Raw genomic sequence first — 19770 nt, forward strand, 5'->3', positions numbered from 1 at the left:
GGTAGTCCAGTGGTTAGCACGTCGGCTTCACAGTGCAGAGGTACCGGGTTCGATTCCAGCTCCGGCCTCCCTGTGTGGAGTTTGCATGTTCTCCCTGGGCCTGCGTGGGTTTTCTCCGGGTACTCCGGTTTCCTCCCACATTCCAAAAACATGCATGGTAGGCTGATTGGACGCTCTAAATTGTCCCTAGGTGTGAGTGTGAGCGTGGATGGTTGTTCGTTTCTGTGTGCCCTGTGATTGGCTGGCAACCGATTCAGGGTGTCCCCCGCCTACTGCCCGGAGACGGCTGGGATGGGCTCCAGCACCCCCCGCGACCCTAGTGAGGATCAAGCGGTATGGAAGATGAATGAATGAATGAATATTTAACCCAAAAAAATATGAACAATGAGGACACCCTTTAAAGAAAACTGGTATGTCATGTTTTTTATTACTTTTTTTTGTTCTTGAAGACTGGGCTTTTTGCAGCATGTTCGCCAGCATGACTAAATACGACACGTGCTTTGTAAATACTCCATCGGTGGTCCGAATAGAAATATGTAGACGAAACAACGTGACAGTGGTAATAAACAGCCTTTGTTGCACAAGTGTAGCGTGAGTGTGGCTTTTGGTGACTTCTTCCCTGTAGTGCTTTGCTTTCATGTCACCTCATGCTGTAACCATGGTGATGCCAATAGAAGCGACACGACACCCATTCTGGGGTTGATCCAACGAGGACGAATTCAGAACATCACAGCCGACCTCGATTGGGAATCGGAATGAACCATATGATTGTCTATTATTGTACAGTATTTATTTATTTTTCGGGTGGCAAGAAAATTAGGGCCTGTAAAAAAATGGTTTCGAAAAGTGTTTTGTCCTAGCGCTACACACACACACACACGCACACGCACACCGTTTTTAGTTTTTTTTTTTTAAACCTTGACTCTTCATTAGCAACTCCCTTTGTTAACCATCATCTCTTAATACTGCAAAATATCGTGTAAAACTGTAAGTAACCGTTGTGGAACGTAATCAATTGCAGCACAAGTTAAGTCGTGATTTTTTTTGGGTGGGGGTAGGGGGGGCAGGAATTTGGCACAAGGCAGCAGAAACAAAGTCACAGTATGGGGGTTCAGTCTCTCTGGCCCTGTGTGAGAGTGAGTGAGGAATTTCCATCGGGAGGCGAGTGGGGGGGGCGCATAAGACCGGGAGGAAGGCGCTCTCTTATTTGGCCTCATCACTAATCGGTACGTCGAAATGTGCCTACTTTGCGCGCAAATTCAACGTACACGCAAAATCACGGTCGGATTTATGACTTCTCACCGCCCTGCATATGTTAACACAGTAAATCAAATTAAATTCTGATTGACGAGGTGACGCCCACAATTTGTAGTTTGCATCAAGACCCATCAGCAAAATTGGTCTGGCCCAGACATGGCACGTACACTTGGCCCACATACGTCAATGAATGACGGGCCTGCAGTGGCCCACGTCTGGCATCCATGATGTGGGCCGCATTCGGACCAGATCTCAGCCGCATCTGGCCCGACTCCGGCCTGAACAGGTTCCTGATATCAGCCTGAATTCAACCTCAACTACGCCACATCTTTCATGAGCCATATTTGACCCACATTTGAAAAAAGTCTCACAAACGACTGTTATGTTTATTGTCATAATTTGTGAACCTCACATATAACTCCACATACACTGGAAAAATGCCCTTTTTTTATTTAACAGTGAACACAAAGTCCAACTTGGGATGCAGCTTACTCTGGAACGGTATTTTTCATCCATCCATCCATCCATTATCTACCGCTTATCCGGGGCCGGGTCGCGGGGGCAACAGCTTTAGCAGGGAAGCCCAGGCTTCCCTCTCCCTAGCTACTTCTTCCAGCTCTCCCCGGGGATCCCGAGTCGTTCCCAGGCAAGCTGGGTGACATAGTCTCTCCAGCGTGTCCTGGGTCTTCCTCGGGGTCTCCTCCCGGTGGGACATGACCGGAACACCTCACCGGGGAGGCGCTCAGGAGGCATCCGAATCAGATGCCCAAGCCACCTCATCTGGCTCCTCTCGATATTTTTCTGTCCATCAAATTGTTGCACTCTCCATGTCCTCTTTTCTTCTCATGCATTCTTGTCGCCAGATGTAAGCCATCTTTTGTTTGTGACATCAATTTCCTGGTCTGAGGCCCAAGATGTGAGGCTGTTAGGTCTCACAGCGGCTGTAAGAACTGTAAGAAAACCATATCCCTTCTTTCTTGGACCTACATCATAAGTAAGGCTTATTGAAGTCATTTTTTTGTATCGTAAGGTGTTTTTCACCGAAAAAAAACACCATGTATAGTAAGGCCTTTTTTGACGAAAAAAAACGACCATGGTAAGGCATTTTTGGACGAAATTTTTAGCTGAAAAAAACGACCATGTATAGTAAGGCGTTTTCAGCAAAAAAAACCAACCATGTATAGTAAGGCGTTTTTGGACGAGAAAAAAAGACCATGTGTAGTAAGGCGTTTTTAGCCGAAAAAAACAACCATGTATAGTAAGGCGTTTTTAGGCGAAAAAAACAACCACGTATAGTAAGGCGTTTTTGGATGAAAAAAAGACCATGTGTAGTAAGGCGTTTTCAGCCCAAAAAAACAACCATGTATAGTAAGGCGTTTTTGGACGAGAAAAAAAGACCATGTGTAGTAAGGCGTTTTTAGCCGAAAAAAAACAACCATGTGTAGTAAGGCGTTTTTAGCCGAAAAAAACAACCATGTATAGTAAGGCGTTTTTGGATGAAAAAAAGACCATGTGTAGTAAGGCGTTTTCAGCCCAAAAAAACAACCATGTATAGTAAGGCGTTTTTGGACGAAAAAAAAGACCATGTGTAGTAAGGCGTTTTCAGCCCAAAAAAACAACCATGTATAGTAAGGCGTTTTTAGGCGAAAAAAAAAGACCAAGTGTAGTAAGGCGTTTTCAGCCAAAAAAACAACCATGTATAGTAAGGCGTTTTTAGGCGAAAAAACGACCATGTATAGTAAGGCATTTTTTGGATGAAATTTTTAGCTGAAAAAAATGACCATGTATAGTAAGGCGTTTTTGGACGAAAAAAAAGACAATGTGTAGTAAGGCGTTTTTAGGCGAAAAAACGACCATGTATAGTAAGGCGTTTTTGGACGAAAAAAAGACCATGTGTAGTAAGGCGTTTTCAGCCAAAAAAAACAACCATGAATAGTAAGGCGTTTTTAGGCGAAAAAACGAACATGTATAGTAAGGCATTTTTTGGATGAAATTTTTAGGCGAAAAAAATGACCATGTATAGTAAGGTGTTTTTGGACGAAAAAAAAGACAACGTGTAGTAAGGCGTTTTTAGGCGAAAAAACGACCATGTATAGTAAGGCATTTTTTGGATGAAATTTTTAGCTGAAAAAAATGACCATGTATAGTAAGGCGTTTTTGAACGAAAAAAAAGACAATGTGTAGTAAGGCGTTTTTAGGCGAAAAAACGACCATGTATAGTAAGGCGTTTTTGGACGAAAAAAAGACCATGTGTAGTAAGGCGTTTTCAGCCAAAAAAAACAACCATGAATAGTAAGGCGTTTTTAGGTGAAAAAACGACCATGTATAGTAAGGCGTTTTTGGACGAAAAAAAGACCATGTGTAGTAAGGCGTTTTCAGCCAAAAAAAACAACCATGAATAGTAAGGCGTTTTTAGGTGAAAAAACGACCATGTATAGTAAGGCATTTTTTGGATGAAATTTTTAGCTGAAAAAAATGACCATGTATAGTAAGGCGTTTTTGGACGAAAAAAAAGAATGTGTAGTAAGGCGTTTTTAGGCGAAAAAACGACCATGTATAGTAAGGCGTTTTTGGACGAAAAAAAACACCATGTGTAGTAAGGCGTTTTTAGAAGAAAAAAAAAGACCATGTATAGTAAGGCGTTTTTAGCCGGGAAAAAAAAATGACCATACTTTGCTATAAACAACCAAAACAATATGTCTTTCCTTTGTTTTGGTATAAAGAAGCACAAGAACATTTGGAAAATGTTGAAATTTAATGAACGTATCTTTTACAAAACCTTTCATGAAACGCCTTACATTTCCTTCAACAAATGTGCAATTTACTTTTATCATTCACATATCTACATTGCAACTGACCCCATTGATTGTACAAACTTTAACAAGTAATTGGTATTGACAAATATAATAATGCACCTTATGATTAAACAAGATTTATAAAGAAAGGAAGTTTTAAACCACTTACACGTGCATATAAAATCTAAATGTAATCCCTGCCTACACCTTACAAACTAAGGAGAGTGCGATTAAATGTGAGCGTGCTATTGATAGCGTCTGCTGTCATGGGTCTGTCTCAGTGACGGACTGAGGCTGCTGTTGTCTTCTTCTCTGGTCAAAACAGTGATTGCAACAAACCCTTTTACTTGCTGTTATATAACAGTGTCATGTCCTCTCCAGGTGTCCAGTCTTTCAATTCCTTTTGCAGGGCATCAAGTGTACTCAAGTGTGCTTTTCGTCAGCGGGATAAGATGCTTCCTATTTCTTCATTGCGCATCAAAACTGTGACTCGCTTAATGACTCAGAATAGCCTCCTGAAGTCGTGAAGTCATTTCCATTTAATTAGGCTCCCCTGGGACGCTAGTGTTGAAACCTGTTGGAGATTTGACTGATCTAAGCAGAGGAGAAGCAAGGAAATAACATAAGGGGGGGGGGGGGGGTTCCAAATCGTGATTTGGAACACAGTCTACGTAGGCTGTATCCTATAAATGATTATATTATCTCGTAAGTAAAACAAATGATTGGATTATTTTTGCAATCTTCTCAAAATAAAACAAGCCGTACCCCAATTCCCCGTACTTCAATTCTTGTGCAATTTTATCTTTGATTGCAAAAGAATGACCAAACTTTTTTGGAAAACATTTTAATGCACAGCGATCCAGAATTGGTTTGTGGAAAGCTTGGAGGGATTGACATGACTGATAAACAAGAACGGAGCTGTCACTCAGAGCTGTTTCTAATATTTTGATTTAATTTAATTGTTGTTGTTGTTAAAGATGGTCGCCAAGGTCCCATTGATTAGTATCGAGATCAAGTGTGCTGTGGGTTGTGTAAACTCCGCCAGGCAATCTGTATGATCGTCGTCCATCCCCGCCTCACTTCCCCGCTTCTGTTGTTGTTCCCACTTAGTCATCAAGTCAGCGCTTGAAAAATCTATTTTTGTCCGCAGTTTACTTTTGGGGAATCCTGTGTGTCGTGCACACACCGGTTTGAACTTTCTCTTTTGGCAGCACTCAGGCGGGATAAAAGACAAATACTGTACATCTTTGTGGGCTTGGCGTCTTTCTCCTTTTGGATTTAACGCCTGTGTTGTCGCCATATCCATTGCGGGACACAGATCGGCGCTTAGTGGCACTGTTTTATTTTTTTTTTACCCATTTTGCAAACACCAAAACGTTGTGCGGTGTGAAAAAGACTTGCTATATATGGATCGATATTCTAATTTCTTGGACGTAGCATTTAAATGCTTTGTTACAGCTGCAGCGGTTGTGAAAATGCCATATAAATAAAGCTGTATTGTTTTGTATTCCCTTTAGCGTAACTCCATCTAGTGGATGTGTGACGCAACCACAGCCACTATTGTAGCTTCTATTTTCGGCACCTTATCATGCGGCGCGCCCTATATATGAAAACTGTTTTAAAATAGGCCATTCATAGAAGGTGCGCCTTATACTCCCAAGCGCCTTATAGTGCGGAAAATACGGTCAACTCTTTGTAATAATAAACATCGTGTGTTGTACAAATAAAGTTTTTGCAGCTGTATATGAGCAGGTATAGCAAGTTTGAAGAATACACAAAAACATTTTGCCGGAATATCATCATGGTCTTTATTAATACTTTGACGAAATGACATCATCATCTGAAAATGTGTGCAGCATAAAGTCTAATGGGATCGAGACTATTGACTAGATATTAGTAATAGCAGGGGTGGTCTTTGGACCAAATTGATATCCGACTCAGACGAGATTGACAATGGAGTGTTTTCTACTTTCTACGTCAAGACTATTCCGCTTTTGAGTGAGCCTACAAACAAAACGGGTTTAGTTGTCTAAATGTCAGTACCGCCGTTCAAACATCAGACGTGAGTGCTGCGCCACACAATTTATTGATAAAGATCCTTGTCTTGTTTGTCCCCAGACATTCTTCTCTTTTGCATTTACTGTCCGTTGCCTTTTTTCTTCTTTCCTGGAAATGCAAACGATACAAAATATAATGAGCATTATTTACGCAACACAAATCAATATGTCAACTAAAGTCAAGATCACACTATTTCAACTCAATTAATAATTTTCTTAACATAATTATACACCGGACGTTGTATCGGTCTGTGGTGGTGAAGAAGGAGCTGAGCCAAAGGGCGAAGCTCTCAATTTACCGGTCGATCTACGTCCCAACCCTCACCTATGGTCACGAGCTATGGGTCGTGACCGAAAGAACGAGATCCCGGATACAAGCGGCCGAAATGAGTTTTCTCCGCAGGGTGTCCGGGCTCTCCCTTAGAGATAAGTTGAGAAGCTCGGTCATCCGGGAGGGGCTCCGAGTCGAGCCGCTTCTCCTCCACATCGAGAGGAGCCAGATGAGGTGGCTTGGGCATCTGATTCGGATGCCTCCTGAACGCCTCCCCGGTGAGGTGTTCCGGACATGTCCCACCGGGAGGAGACCCCGAGGAAGACCCAGGACACGCTGGAGAGACTATGTCACCCAGCTGGCCTGGGAACGCCTCGGGATCCCCCGGGGAGAGCTGGAAGAAGTAGCTAGGGAGAGGGCAGTCTAAAGCTGTTGCCCCCGCGACCCGGCCCTGGATAAGCGGTAGATGATGGATGGATGGATGGATGGATAATATTCATTCATTCATTCATTCATTCATCTTCCGAACCGCTTGATCCTCACTAGGGTCGCGGGGGGTGCTGGAGCCGATCCCAGCTGTCTCCGGGCAGTAGGCGGGGGACACCCTGAATCGGTTGCCAGCCAATCGCAGGGCACACAGAGACGAACAACCATTCGCACTCACACTCACACCTAGGGACAATGTAGAGTGTTCAATCAGCCTGCCACGCATGTTTTTGGAATGTGGGAGGAAACCGGAGCACCCGGAGAAAACCCACCCAGACCCGGGGAGAACATGCAAACTCCACACAGGGAGGCCGGAGCTGGAATCGAACCCGGTACCTCTGCACTGTGAAGCCGACGTGCTAACCACTGGACTACCGGGGCGGCTGGATGGATAATAATTTTCTTATAATTGGATCTTTCTATATTGGTTTGGTTTTTCGCTGTGGTTGTTGAAATATTTGGCCGTCAAGTAAACGTAGCAATTTGCAATGCACTTTTGCTTCTAGGCAGATGGGCCGTGTGTTTTTCTGACAATGTGGCAGAGCAAATAATTTTGTGTCGTTTCAAGGGAAAATTTGTGTGTTTTAGCATTTGAGTCCATTTTCAAAAGTTGCTATAACTGATCTTAAAAACAAGGGTGAGTGGGGAGTAATCATAAAAACTAAATATCCGATGTTGGGCCAATGACGGTGTATTATTATCGACATTATGACACATATTTCCTGCTAATGGCAGATTCAGCAATTGTAATGTGTACATGTTTATACACGGCAGTCAGTCTAACCTTTATTTGTCTTTGTTTTGCCAGCACAGGGTTTGTTGACCGAAATGGTCTGCTGGCACTTGGCATTGTACAGCGCCTTCTTCAAGGTTCCACTTCTGGTCTGGATGCCGGCATCTGGGTCGCAGTCGCCCCAACTTTCAAACCGGTACTTGCAGTCAGCTGGAGATTGACAACACAAAGTTGACAATAATTCACGTCTGTTGAGTTTGTACAAGTTAAGGGTTGTTACCGCCAAAGTCCTTTTTCCAGTTGCATGGCACTTTGCATTTCATTTTCTTGGTCTGCTGATTACATATGCCCTCCCGAAACCCGGCTCCACAGTCTCCGTTGCTAGCGACGCAGTTTCCATAGCGCCAGTCGGTGCAATCTGATCCGGACTGGGACGGTTTGATTTTCTCTGTGGATTGAGCAAAAATGGATTAACAGCCATTGTCAGCGACACTTCACTTGAATTCTTTGGCGTTCGACTCAGCATGACTTAGATTTTGTTCTTGATTTTACTGTTTGGTGCTTTCTACCGTCTTTATTACCGATTTGTCTTGCTGTTTATTGTGCATGTTAAATCGCTCCATGTACAGCAGTTTGTATGCAGCGATGGCTGTTTGAAAGTGCTCGAGAAATACTGTTGACTTGACTTGTTCTTGATTTTACTGTTTGGTGCTTTCTACCGCCTTTATTACCGATTTGTCTTACTGTTTATTGTGCATGTTAAATCGCTCCATGTACAGCACTTTGTATGCAGCGATGGCTGTTTGAAAGTGCTTGAGAAATACCGTTGACTTGTTGTTGACTTGACTTGTTCTTGATTTTACTGCTTGGTGCTTTCTACCGCCTTTATTACCGATTCGTCTTACTGTTTATTGTGCATGTTAAATCACTCCATGTACATCACCTTGTATGCAGCGATGGCTGTTTGAAAGTGCTCGAGAAATACTGTTGACTTGACTTGTTCTTGATTTTACTGTTTGGTGCTTTCTACCGCCTTTATTATTGATTTGTCTTGCTGTTTATTGTGCTTGTTAAATCGCTCCATGTACAGCACTTTGTATGCAGCGATGGCTGTTTGAAAGTGCTCGAGAAATACTGTTGACTTGTTGACTTGACCTTGGAGGTCTGTTTTGCAGCACAGGTGGTCAAAAATGATTTTGCTGTATTTGTTAGAGGTGACAAATTTAGTCCTCTGCTGATGTTTTTTTGGGGTGGGGGGGGGGGTATTTTCATTCCGCATGACGCCCAATTCTACCGCCGCAAATACTTAAAGACAGAAAACTCCACCGTGAGTGGCCATGTTTGAAACTCATGTGTCACGTTTGTGATTTTTTTTTTCAAAGACTCGAAAGCGGAATCAGGATTTGTGAAACGAGGCTACATTCAAACCAATGTAAACACAGACAAACTCCTCTGGAGGTAAAACACTTTTGGTTGTGTTGTCTTTGAGTAATTTGGCAAAACGTGATAGCTAGCCGGCTAGCTAAACTCAGCACTACTCGTTTCGCCATGAAATGGGTTCATCTTTGATAATTAATCATTAATCGGGCTAACGTACTGCCGCGAGCCGGTACCTCCCCTGATGAGTTTCCACCACTTACATCGTTGAATCAACTAACCCGTTGAAAGCTAACTTACAGTGAGCACACGCTAACCAATGGAAGGGATTTAGCTCACGTAGCGTCTTTTCAGCTGACTCATGACAGATTCAAACGATGGCAGTTGGGAAGCAGGCTAAAATTGTCAATTCCGCCAAAAGCTCTAACGTTGTTTTTGTTGTTTTGTTTTGTTTTTTCCCACAAGTGGAGGAAGCTTCGTCTCGCGCCACCCGCCACTATGTGTAACGTCATTTACAGCAGAAAGGATTTTCCAACAGTATCTGGTACATCTTTTGCCTATCTGCATCTTTCTGAAAATGTGTCCGGGAGTGAATCTTTGCGCACTTCTACTCCGATGTTACCGAAAAAGTGCCATGTATGAAGTGCTGCCTCCATGAGTGAAAATGCTTTTCACGTCTTTTTCAAGGTTGGCTTTGATTCTGCCCTTTGGGCTCTGCAAAAGTGTGTGTGGTAAATCTTTCATCCTCGGAAAGCATCTCGAAGGTACCTGTTTTCTATTGGGGGGGTAAAATGCATAAGATGTCTCCTTTTAAACTTTAAATCTAAACCTTTGTTGGAAGTAGATACTTTTAGACATGAGCAAAAAGCGAGAGCGGTGGAGGAAAATTCATACCTCTGTTGTTTTTCCCTCCGGCTATGACTTTGATTGTGACGAGAGCAACAAAGAGCAGCAGCAGCGTCGCCTTCATCCTTTGAAAACACACAGCGGCCACAAAGTCCACATTAACGTGTCAAGCCGTTCACCATTCGGCTTTTTTTAGACCAACAACATCATTATTTTGCTGACGGTGTAGCATGGGTGTGAATGTGGGTGTTAATGGTCGTTTGTTTCTAGATGTGCCCTGCGACCAGTGCAGGTTGTAGTCTGCCTTCCATCTGAGAGTCCGGCGGGATGGGCTGCAGCCATTCATTCCCGCAATGCTCTTCAGGATAAGCGGTGTTGAAAATGGATGGATGGTTACTCATTCAGTACCGGCCAATTCTGGACCGAGTCTGAAAAGACGTTTAAAAACGTCTTTGGGAGTGAATGAATTAACTAAATAGATGTAACAAAAGGCGGCCCGGTAGCCAAGTGGTTAGCACGTGGGCTTCACAGTGCAGAGGTACCGGGTTCGATTCCAGCTCCGGCCTCCCTGTGTGGAGTTTGCATGTTCTCTCCGGGCCTGCGTGGGTTTTCTCCGGGTGCTCCGGTTTCCTCCCACATTCCAAAAACATGCGTGGCAGGCTGATTGAACACTCTAAATTGTCCCTAGGCGTGATTGTGAGTGCGAATGGTTGTTCGTTTCTGTGTGCCCTGCGATTGGCTGGCAACCGATTCAGGGTGTCCCCCGCCTACTGCCCGGAGACAGCTGGGATAGGCTCCAGCACCCCCCGCGACCCTAGTGAGGATCAAGCGGCTCGGAAGATGAATGAATGAATGATGTAACAAAAGATTTTGGCCGCCCGGTGGGCGACTGGTTAGCGCGTCTGCCTCACAGCGCAGAGGTCCAGGGTTCGATTCCGGCTCTGGCGTTCCTGTGTGGAGTTTGCATGTTCTCCCCGAGCCCGCGTGGGTTTTCCCCGGGTACTCCGGTTTCCTCCCACATTCCAAAAACATGCATGGCAGGTTAAGGGAACACTCTAAAATCGTCCCATGGTGCGATTGTGAGTGCGAATAGTTCAGGGTGTGTCCCCACCCCCTGCCTACTGCCCAAAGCCTGTTGATCTTTGACAGCATAAGAAAGATCACACACAAATAGGACATTACAATGTTTCAAAGTCGATGTTTGATCCAAAAACGTGTAATGAATGTAACATGAATTTAAAAAGAAAAAAAAACCAAATAGGGGAGTTGGAGTGCTGGTACCCCTGTCTCCCCTGCTGCTCCTAGAAGGGTTAAATATTCATCAAAAAGAGGTCGGAAAGAGATCTCAGGCACTCCGTTGGATACTACATTAAAAAAAAATCAACTTTCCCTTCTCTCTGAAACACCGATGAAGGATTAATCAACCATTTATTTATGTCGGCTGGGCTATTCGTGCATTTTGAAAAGATCTGCATTTCATAGTTTGAAAAAGACAAATTACTGTGAACATGTTTGTAGCCCGATTCAAAGTTGACCTGGAATATAGTGCATGCGCATAGGAAAAAAAACTAAGCTGTTCAGTTTTAGTTCTTTATTTTTAAATTGTCCGGGCTATCTGTGGAAGGAGGTCAAAGGCATCGTCAGAAATGAACGATAGAAACAAGCTTGCCTTTTTCCAGGTCTGGCAAACGGATGAAAATCTATCCGTCCATTTTCTATCCGTGTTTCAGGGTTGTTGGGTGAGCTGGAGCCCCTCCCAACTGATTTTTGGTCAAGAAGGAAAGTACGCCCTAGACGGATTGCCAGCAATTTTATTCGACAAAGCATTCACGCTCACATTCATTCATAGCTAATTAGAATTTTGTGACTTCAATGACAAGCATGTTGTTGCAATGTGACCAGATGTGGATTTCTCCATTGTGAGACAAAAATAAAGGTTTTCTTATCTTTTCTTATCTAAAGATGGATTACCTGGAGATAACGATGCAAACTTCACACAGGACGGTTGAAGTGAATGTCGAGCATTGGCGCTTGCTGGCTTGCGGGCTTTTCAAGATTAATTATTTCTTTGCTTTGAAATTGATTTTGGCTTGCTTTGATTCAAGGAATAACGTGCTCAACTCATGGTGGTGCTAAGCTCAACTCCAGTCACTTCACAACAAGCAAAAGTTTGACGGAAAATGAGCAAATCTTTGAAAAAGAGCCTTCAAGCTGCCCCATTCCCAACTGAAGTCTATTCCCAAACTAAATGTAACGGGCTCCAGTACCCAATCCATTTCACCAACATATTTCTATTGGGGCGGCCCGGTAGTCCAGTGGTTAGCACGTCGGCTTCACAGTGCAGAGGTACCGGGTTCGGTTCCAGCTCCGGCCTCCCTGTGTGGAGTTTGCATGTTCTCCCCGGGCCTGCGTGGGTTTTCTCCGGGTGTTCCGGTTTCCTCCCACATTCCAAAACCATGCGTGGCAGGCTGATTGAGCTCTCTAAATTGTTCCTAGGTGTGAGTGTGAGTGCGAATGGTTGTTTGTTTCTGTGTGCCCTGTGATTGGCTGCCAACTGATTCAGGGTGTCCCCCGTCTGAATCGGTTGCCAGCCAATCACAGGGCACACAGAGACAAACAACCATCCACACTCACACCTAGGGACAATTTAGAGTGTTTAATCAGCCTGCCACGCATGTTTTTGGAATGTGGGAGGAAACCGGAGCACCCGGAGAAAACCCACGCAGGCCCTGGGAGAACATGCAAACTCCACACAGGGAGGCCGGAGCTGGAATCGAACCCGGTACCTCTGCACTGTGAAGCCCAAGTGCTAACCACTGGACTACCGGGCCGCTGAATGATGAATATTTCTATTGTTTTTTTTTTTTTGATTGAATTGAATCATGTGTAACTCTGATATGATCCAGTGATTGACAGCCACTGAGCCCCGGCATGGAAATTCCAATGCAGTTATAAGTTGGGCCTCGTGTGTGTGTGTGTGTGTGTGTGTGTGTGTGTGTGTGTGTGTGTGTGTTGGGTTGTACTCATCAGGGCAGGCCAACATTCCACCATGAAGAAGTCCATTTGTGAGTGAACCCAACTATCCGTACACTGTCTATACTTGGTCCCCTGCAGTTGTCTGGCAACCACTCAAGGGTTTACTGGCCCAAGGTCAGCTGGCATCGGCTTTAAGTTCACCCGTGGCCCCAATAAGTGTGTGTGTGGGGGGGGGGGGGGGGGTAGGGGGGTGGATGGAGTTTGCAGCAATGTGCTACGAAAAAACACAGCATAAGTGCGTGGTTGAAAAGTGCAGCAGCAACCTAGATACACCACTTAGCAACCGTTCGGAAGCACACTCGATTGCCTTCGGGGGTGTGCGAATGACTGAACCATATGGGGGGGGAAAAAAAGTGGTGTAAAAAAACACAAAACCTGTCTTAAAACATTTTTATTCAACGGCTTTTGACTAAGCCTGAGACTCCGTGTTGTTTTTGTGTTTTATGGTGTTTACAGTTGTAACGTTATGAACGACTTGTTTTCACGGTCTTTGTTTTTGTACGCCTAATTTTTACTCCGTGCACAGCACTTTGTATGCAGCGATGCTTGTTTTTTTTTAAGCGCTCTATCAATTAAGTTGTGAACCTAATCATGAATAGCACACACAAAAAGCGTTAAAATGCCGATATTAATAATTTAAAAGCAAAATATAACGCAAATCTGAATCTTGAAATACTCGAAAATGACCATGAAGTGCGTTAGTACATGCACATTCAGTATAGGCTCTGCCTAACTTTCAGCTGAATTTAGCCCCTCCCAAACATAACATTCCTTTCTCCCAATCAAAATGTATCACTTGACTACTTAACCATTCCCCAGGGCTTTTGTGGCATCTTATATATCAATAACTATTCATTTACGAGTAATAAACACAACTAGTGGTGTCCCCCAAGACTCAATTTTAGGCCCCCTTTTTTTTATACCCTTACATGCTGCCAATGGGTGATATTAATAGGGATAAATGGATATGTTTCCATAAACAGTAAAAACATAATTTTTACTACATACAGCACATTTGACAATAAAATTCGTACCTGACCTGACCTATTAGCAATATTGAGTGTTATTTTATGCACATTGTTCCGTTTCCGTCTTACCAGAGTAACAACACAGATGCTAGACGCTTTACAAAGAATATAAATTGTGACATGAATTGTGGTCCAGTCAAGTCAAATTAGTTTTTTTTAGCCCTGAACCAGAGACAAATTTCTCACGGCTTCCCTTGCCCACAGTGGACATTTGTTGATGACATCCCTGAAATTAGACATCAGGAGGGGAAGAAAAAAAAATATGGGGAAAAAAAATGAAAACCTTGAGAAGGGGCCGCAGATGGGGCGATGGGGGGACTCTTCCAGGATGAACAGGCTGCACTGAATGCAGATTATATATGCACTGTTGCTTTAGTATGTGATTACCTTTTTTTTGTAAGGTTTAGAGCTTTCTGAAAACAATACAACGCCCCCCTTTAAAAGGCTACTTTCCCTCGACCGAATGTTATGGACAGCATTTAAAATACACACAAGCCCCACTGAGTTGTTGCAGTGCTTCTCTTTCTCTCGCTTCTCTGTGAATGAGGTCGAATATTATGCGTTGCTGGCAGGCATGTCTGGTTCGACTCTAATCCACTCTTATGTACTTAAAGCTTTTTTTTTTTAATGACTCCTTTTTGTGTGTACTCTATGTCACCAACTGTAAGTTGGTCTGGACTGACTATAATATGGCATTAATTACAGTATATTTAAAAATCCTGTTTCCTGAAAGTACAAGTGGATTTGCTTCTCAACATGATAGAGAGGAGGGCGGCCCGGTAGCCAAGTGGTTAGCACGTCGGCTTCACAGTGCAGAGGTACCGGGTTCGATCCCAGCTCCGGCCTCCCTGTGTGGAGTTTGCATGTTCTCCCCTGGCCTGCGTGGGTTTTCTCCGGGTGCTCCGGTTTCCTCCCACATTCCAAAAACATGCATGGCAGGCTGATTGAACACTCTAAATTGTCCCTAGGTTGTTCGTCTATGTGTGCCCTGCGATTGGTTGGCAACCAATTCAGGGTGTCCCCCGATCAAGCGGCTCGGAAGATGAATGAATGAATGAATGATAGAGAGGAAACGGCCATGTTTTTGTTGGTGGATTATTTGTGCGTGAGGATCATTTGTAAGTGTGAATGTGAGTATAAATGCTTATTTGTCCAGATGTACCCTGTGATTGGCTGGCAACCAGGATGGGAAAAATGATGACATCAGTAAGGGCCGGCACTCTGGCCGCCCGGGAGGATGAATTTGAAATCTGATTGGTTCAAGAAAGTTTGAAGTGACATGGGCCAGCAATATTGATGCTGAAGGCCTTGGTAGATTCGATTTACAATATATGGCGACACATAGAGGCTAAAATCTACATTTTGTTTGAAATCATTTCAAATCCTGAAAACGTTCCAGTACGAGGACCAATTACTGATTTTCAAGTAGGAAGGTGGAAAGTTGACCCTGTACTACTTCTCTTTCTCTCTCTCATTTTCTTTGCTGTAAAAAATAACTTAAGGATGATATAGCCGTTTCCTCCAGTAGGTACTTAAAGTGCAACTCTCGTCCATTTTCTCTGGTGCGTCCGCCATAAAATACAAAGAGTCCAAATGATCCCAAAAAAGAGTTTCTAGGCTCTCGTTGAGTTGCTAAATGTACTGTAACCTGACCACAAAATTCCCCTGTGCATTTCCCATCGGGCACATTCACTTAGCTTTGAATGAAGAATGAGGAGTTCTTTGACGCCATCTTTGTGTTGACACTGAATGCACCTTCATGCCCATTTTTTGAAAACTGGCCTCAAAACTCGTTGAGATCTTCAGAACGTTTGCAATCATGCATAATAAGTTCCATGGTTATGCTGTCAAGGCAAAGCCATTCTGCTCTCGCGGGTTATCATCTCACCCTCCTCTCTTTGCTATTTTTTTTATCTCAGGGGGTGGGGGGGCGGGTCATAATATATTTTTGGGGAGACCACTGTGGATATTTTTTTTGACAAGCAAGATATCGTCACATCTGAAAAAGAGAGACTCCACCAGGGACTGGTTCATAGTCAATTATGTGGCACAGACGGTGTAAAGCACAGGTGTCAAACTCAAGGCTCGGGGGTGGCAGATCTGTACCCGCCATATCATTTTATGTGGTGCGCGAAATCAAATAAATGCTTGCTAAAGTCTGTACCAAAATGTCAAATTGTAAGAAATAATGAGCTATTGTGAGCATTTTTTTGGTCTGTGTGTGAAGGTATTCCAATAACGTCAACAATAGTCCAAATAACTATTATTCTTGACTTCTGATTTCAACGCTAGTTATCGATAATTTTGTTTGTGAACTGCACATGTAATGATACGAGGAGGTGCGCAAACATTTCCCTTTTCCCGTCATAACGGCTCTCCAAGGGAAAGGGAAACGACACAAATGAATTTGCCAACTCTGGTATGGAGAGAAACATCAGCACACACTCAAAACACATCTGTTTAGACAAGCCTATTCACTCGGACCATACCCACAAATAAAATGTATTATTATTATTATTATTATTATTATTATTATGGGCTGCCCGGTAGTCCAGTGGTTAGCACGTCGGCTTCACAGTGCAGAGGTACCGGGTTCGATTCCAGCTCCGGCCTCCCTGTGTGGAGTTTTGCATGTTCTCCCCCGGGCCTGCGTGGGTTTTCTCCGGGTGCTCCGGTTTCCTCGCACATTCCAAAAACATGCATGGCAGGCTGATTGAACACTCTAAATTGTCCCTAGGTGTGAGTGTGAGCGTGGATGGTTGCTCGTCTCTGTGTGCCCTGCGATTGGCTGGCAACCGATTCAGGGTGTCCCCCACCTACTGCTCGAAGACAGCAGGGATAGGCTCCAGCACCCCCCGCGACCCTAGTGAGGATCAAGCGGCTCGGAAGATGAATGAATGAATATTATTATTATTATTATAGCACTGTTATTATTATTAGCTTAGTTAGCAATGATGCTAGCAATGATGCTAACTAAGCTAAAAGCTATGATGGCCAGTCCCTCCCACCCCCTCCAGCCCGCCCTGACAGCACTTGGTAGCTCCTTCAGCCAGAGACTGTTACACCCGCGCTGCAAGAAGGAGAGATACCGACGCTCGTTCCTACCGACTGCTGTCAGGCTGATGAATAAAAAATAACAATCATAATAATAATAATAATTAAACGATGTGAAGTAAAATTGTAAATAGTACTGCGATTTATCCATTTTGTGTTCATATTGCATTTAATTGAAAGATATTTGGTGTTTTTTTTCTCTTTCTTCTTTCTACATACATTCTTGCTGCTGGAGGCTGTAAATTGGGACGAATAAAGGATATCTTATCTGTCAATCAACAATTCCAGGCAAGGGTCAGAAAAGCACAGTGGTCATTGCTGCTATGATTTTGTTTGATGGACAAACCACAAGACACAGGCAGTATTTTGACACCCCCCCCCCCCCAAAAAAAGTGTCAGTATTATGGCATATGACAAGTTGAGGGGACAGTATAAACAAAGGACAGAAAAGGGGAGCCAAGCGGAGGGGGCTGTTGGGAGGCGGGTGATTGTCAGCGGCTAACGGCTCGGACAAACTCATGCCCCCGTTTTGGGAGCGATAAGACGTCCACTTGAGTTACATTTCTTGAACTTAACCGATGAGTCCGACGCGCCAAGGCCCGATCCCTGCGTACCCCCACCCATTGGTGTGGATGATGTTCAGGACAACAATAACAAAACTTCTCTAAAGTGGTTTGCTTCAGGTTACACAAAAACTTGCACCGAAAACAAACACACACGCACACAAAAACCCCTCAATACACTCTGAATAAATCTTTTTCCCCCTTTTATGTGTAGTCTCGCCCTTTCTTCCTCTCACTTCAAAAAGACAATAGACAGATTAATAAAAAAAAAAAAGAAAAAGACAAGGAAGCACTTACTTGCGGGGCAGCCGGGACTTGAGTGGAGGTCGAGGGCGTCAACTTTCTCGTTGAGTTCTTTCTCTCTGATCAGATCACGGCCAATGCAGCCCATCTGAAACCATTCGCCTCCCCCCCCCTAGCCCTTAGGCAACCCCCTTTGCCTTTGTCTCTCAAACCAGTTCATTCTGGTTGCATTAGCTCCATTCAGACCCCCCCTGTGCCCCCCCCCCCCCCGCCCCATCCTCTCCACCCTGCACACAAACACACTCAACCCATGTTCGTCGGCAGCCCAACAGAAGCAACAAGAGGCCATAAAGTTTAACTTGGGCTTTGCGCGCGCGTGCTACCAAACAAGTCCAGCCGGCGTCAAAGCTCTAATGAGAACATCTCTCCTGAAAGGCACGTTTTATCTTTACGGTTCTGGAAGAAAATGCATTTTAAGATGATCATCGCGTGGTCACTGCGGTCATTAGCGAGTGCGTCTTGTGTGAAGATTGATTCGCTTGCATAACAGGGCCGTCGTCAAATTTCTTGAAAGAATCGCAGCTAGAATGTATTGAGTTTGCTTCGGCGGCGTATAATAAGGACAATAGCATGTCCGTGGTTACCACGGCAACCCCGGATCACCTACTTTTGTATTGGTGACACCGGTGGTGGTGGGGGGGGCGTGGGGTGGGTCACAGATGTGTAAATCATAAATCTTCCAGATTAAAATTTGAACCCTTTCATCCATCCATCCATCCATCATCTACCGCTTATCCGGGGCCGGGTCGCGGGGGAAACAGCTTTAGCAGGGAAGCCCAGACTTCCCTCTCCCTAGCCACTTCTTCCAGCTCTCCCCGGGGGATCCCGAGTCGTTCCCAGGCCAGCTGGGTGACATAGTCTCTCCAGCGTGTCCTGGGTCTTCCTCTGGGTCTCCTCCCGGTGGGACATGACCGGAACACCTCACCGGGGAGGCGCTCAGGAGGCATCCGAATCAGATGCCCAAGCCACCTCATCTGGCTCCTCTCGATGTGGAGGAGAAGCGGCTCGACTCGGAGCCCCTATGACGTCGAGTCAAATCATGATTTGGAACGAAGGAAATCACAAGTCAAGTTACACAATCTTACATATTAAGTCTCCTTACACTCGGAATCTGCCTGCGTTTTATCCTAACACGCTCACAATCACATTTTTTTTTTGTACGGACCCAAAGCATTTGCTCGATTGTACATGACTTGGTCTTCTCAATATAAATTTGGCGCAACAAATGCAGCCAGCCCAGCCAGTCTTTGTTACGATATTACTTCTAAGAAACGGGGTTCTTTCAGAGATTCGGGACAAATATTTATGACAATGTAATAATACGGTCAGCAGAGAAAATGGAAGAAAAACAGGCAATGACCTTTGACCTCCGGTGTCACTGACATCTAGCGCAGAATGTCATACAAAATGAATGCTCAAACCCAGCTGGATTTAGACAGCACTTTAAAACAACCACCCGCAGAATGTACAAAGTGCAGTCCATGGAGCACAAAGAATTTACACACCAATAAACAATTCACAACAAAGATTAAGAGAAAGCACAAAAAGAGTCAAACTATAATTGAGTCTCATTCTGAGTCAAAATTCAAAGGATGAAAAATGAGTTTTAAAGTTGGGCAGCGAGGGGGGTTTGTCGAATGTTCAGTGGGATGTCATTCCAAAGAGAGGGACAGACAACGGAAAAAGGCTCCATCCCCTGTGAGCCTGCGATTAGTTCTCGGTACCACGAGTAGTGTCTGGTCCTCAGACCTGAGGCACCGAACGGCTGCGTCGGGACGGTGGAGCTCAGAGAGGTAAAGTGGGGAGAGCTTTGAAAAAAACAAGAGAATCTTAAAAAGAACTCTAAAATGTAGAGCGAGTCAGAGTAGGAGTGCTCCCTCTTACAAATATCAGTGAAGAGGCGAGCAGCAGCATTTTGGACCAACTGGAGGCACCTGATGGAGGATTGGCTGACTCCAAAGTGA

The 19770-nt window shown here is 44.3% G+C and overlaps 1 protein-coding gene across 1 annotated transcript; it reads right to left on the reverse strand.

Annotated features, from left to right (window-relative positions):
• Positions 1-5835: 5835 nt before the first annotated feature.
• On the reverse strand, positions 5836-17957 carry LOC127596606 (midkine-B-like). Its single transcript, XM_052059339.1, has 5 exons — positions 17801-17957; positions 9871-9947; positions 7880-8047; positions 7651-7809; positions 5836-6218 (listed from the first exon to the last, which is right to left on the reverse strand). The coding sequence occupies exons 2-5, from the start codon at positions 9944-9946 to the stop codon at positions 6190-6192; spliced, it is 432 nt and encodes a 143-aa protein (XP_051915299.1). The 5' UTR covers position 9947; positions 17801-17957; the 3' UTR covers positions 5836-6189.
• Positions 17958-19770: the final 1813 nt, after the last annotated feature.

The sequence above is a fragment of the Hippocampus zosterae genome, chromosome 2 (genome assembly GCF_025434085.1).
Source record: "Hippocampus zosterae strain Florida chromosome 2, ASM2543408v3, whole genome shotgun sequence".
In the NCBI taxonomy this organism is placed as follows: domain Eukaryota; kingdom Metazoa; phylum Chordata; class Actinopteri; order Syngnathiformes; family Syngnathidae; genus Hippocampus; species Hippocampus zosterae.

Excerpts from the sequence above, each read along its gene's own strand:
- LOC127596606 (XM_052059339.1), bottom strand. The coding sequence starts at position 9,946 with ATGAAGGCGACGCTGCTGCTGCTCTTTGTTGCTCTCGTCACAATCAAA. Across the intron at positions 7,810-7,879 it reads CTGGAAAAAGGACTTTGGCG|CTGACTGCAAGTACCGGTTT; the intron begins GTAACAACCCTT and ends GTCAATCTCCAG. Across the intron at positions 6,219-7,650 it reads CAAAACAAAGACAAATAAAG|GAAAGAAGAAAAAAGGCAAC; the intron begins GTTAGACTGACT and ends TTGCATTTCCAG.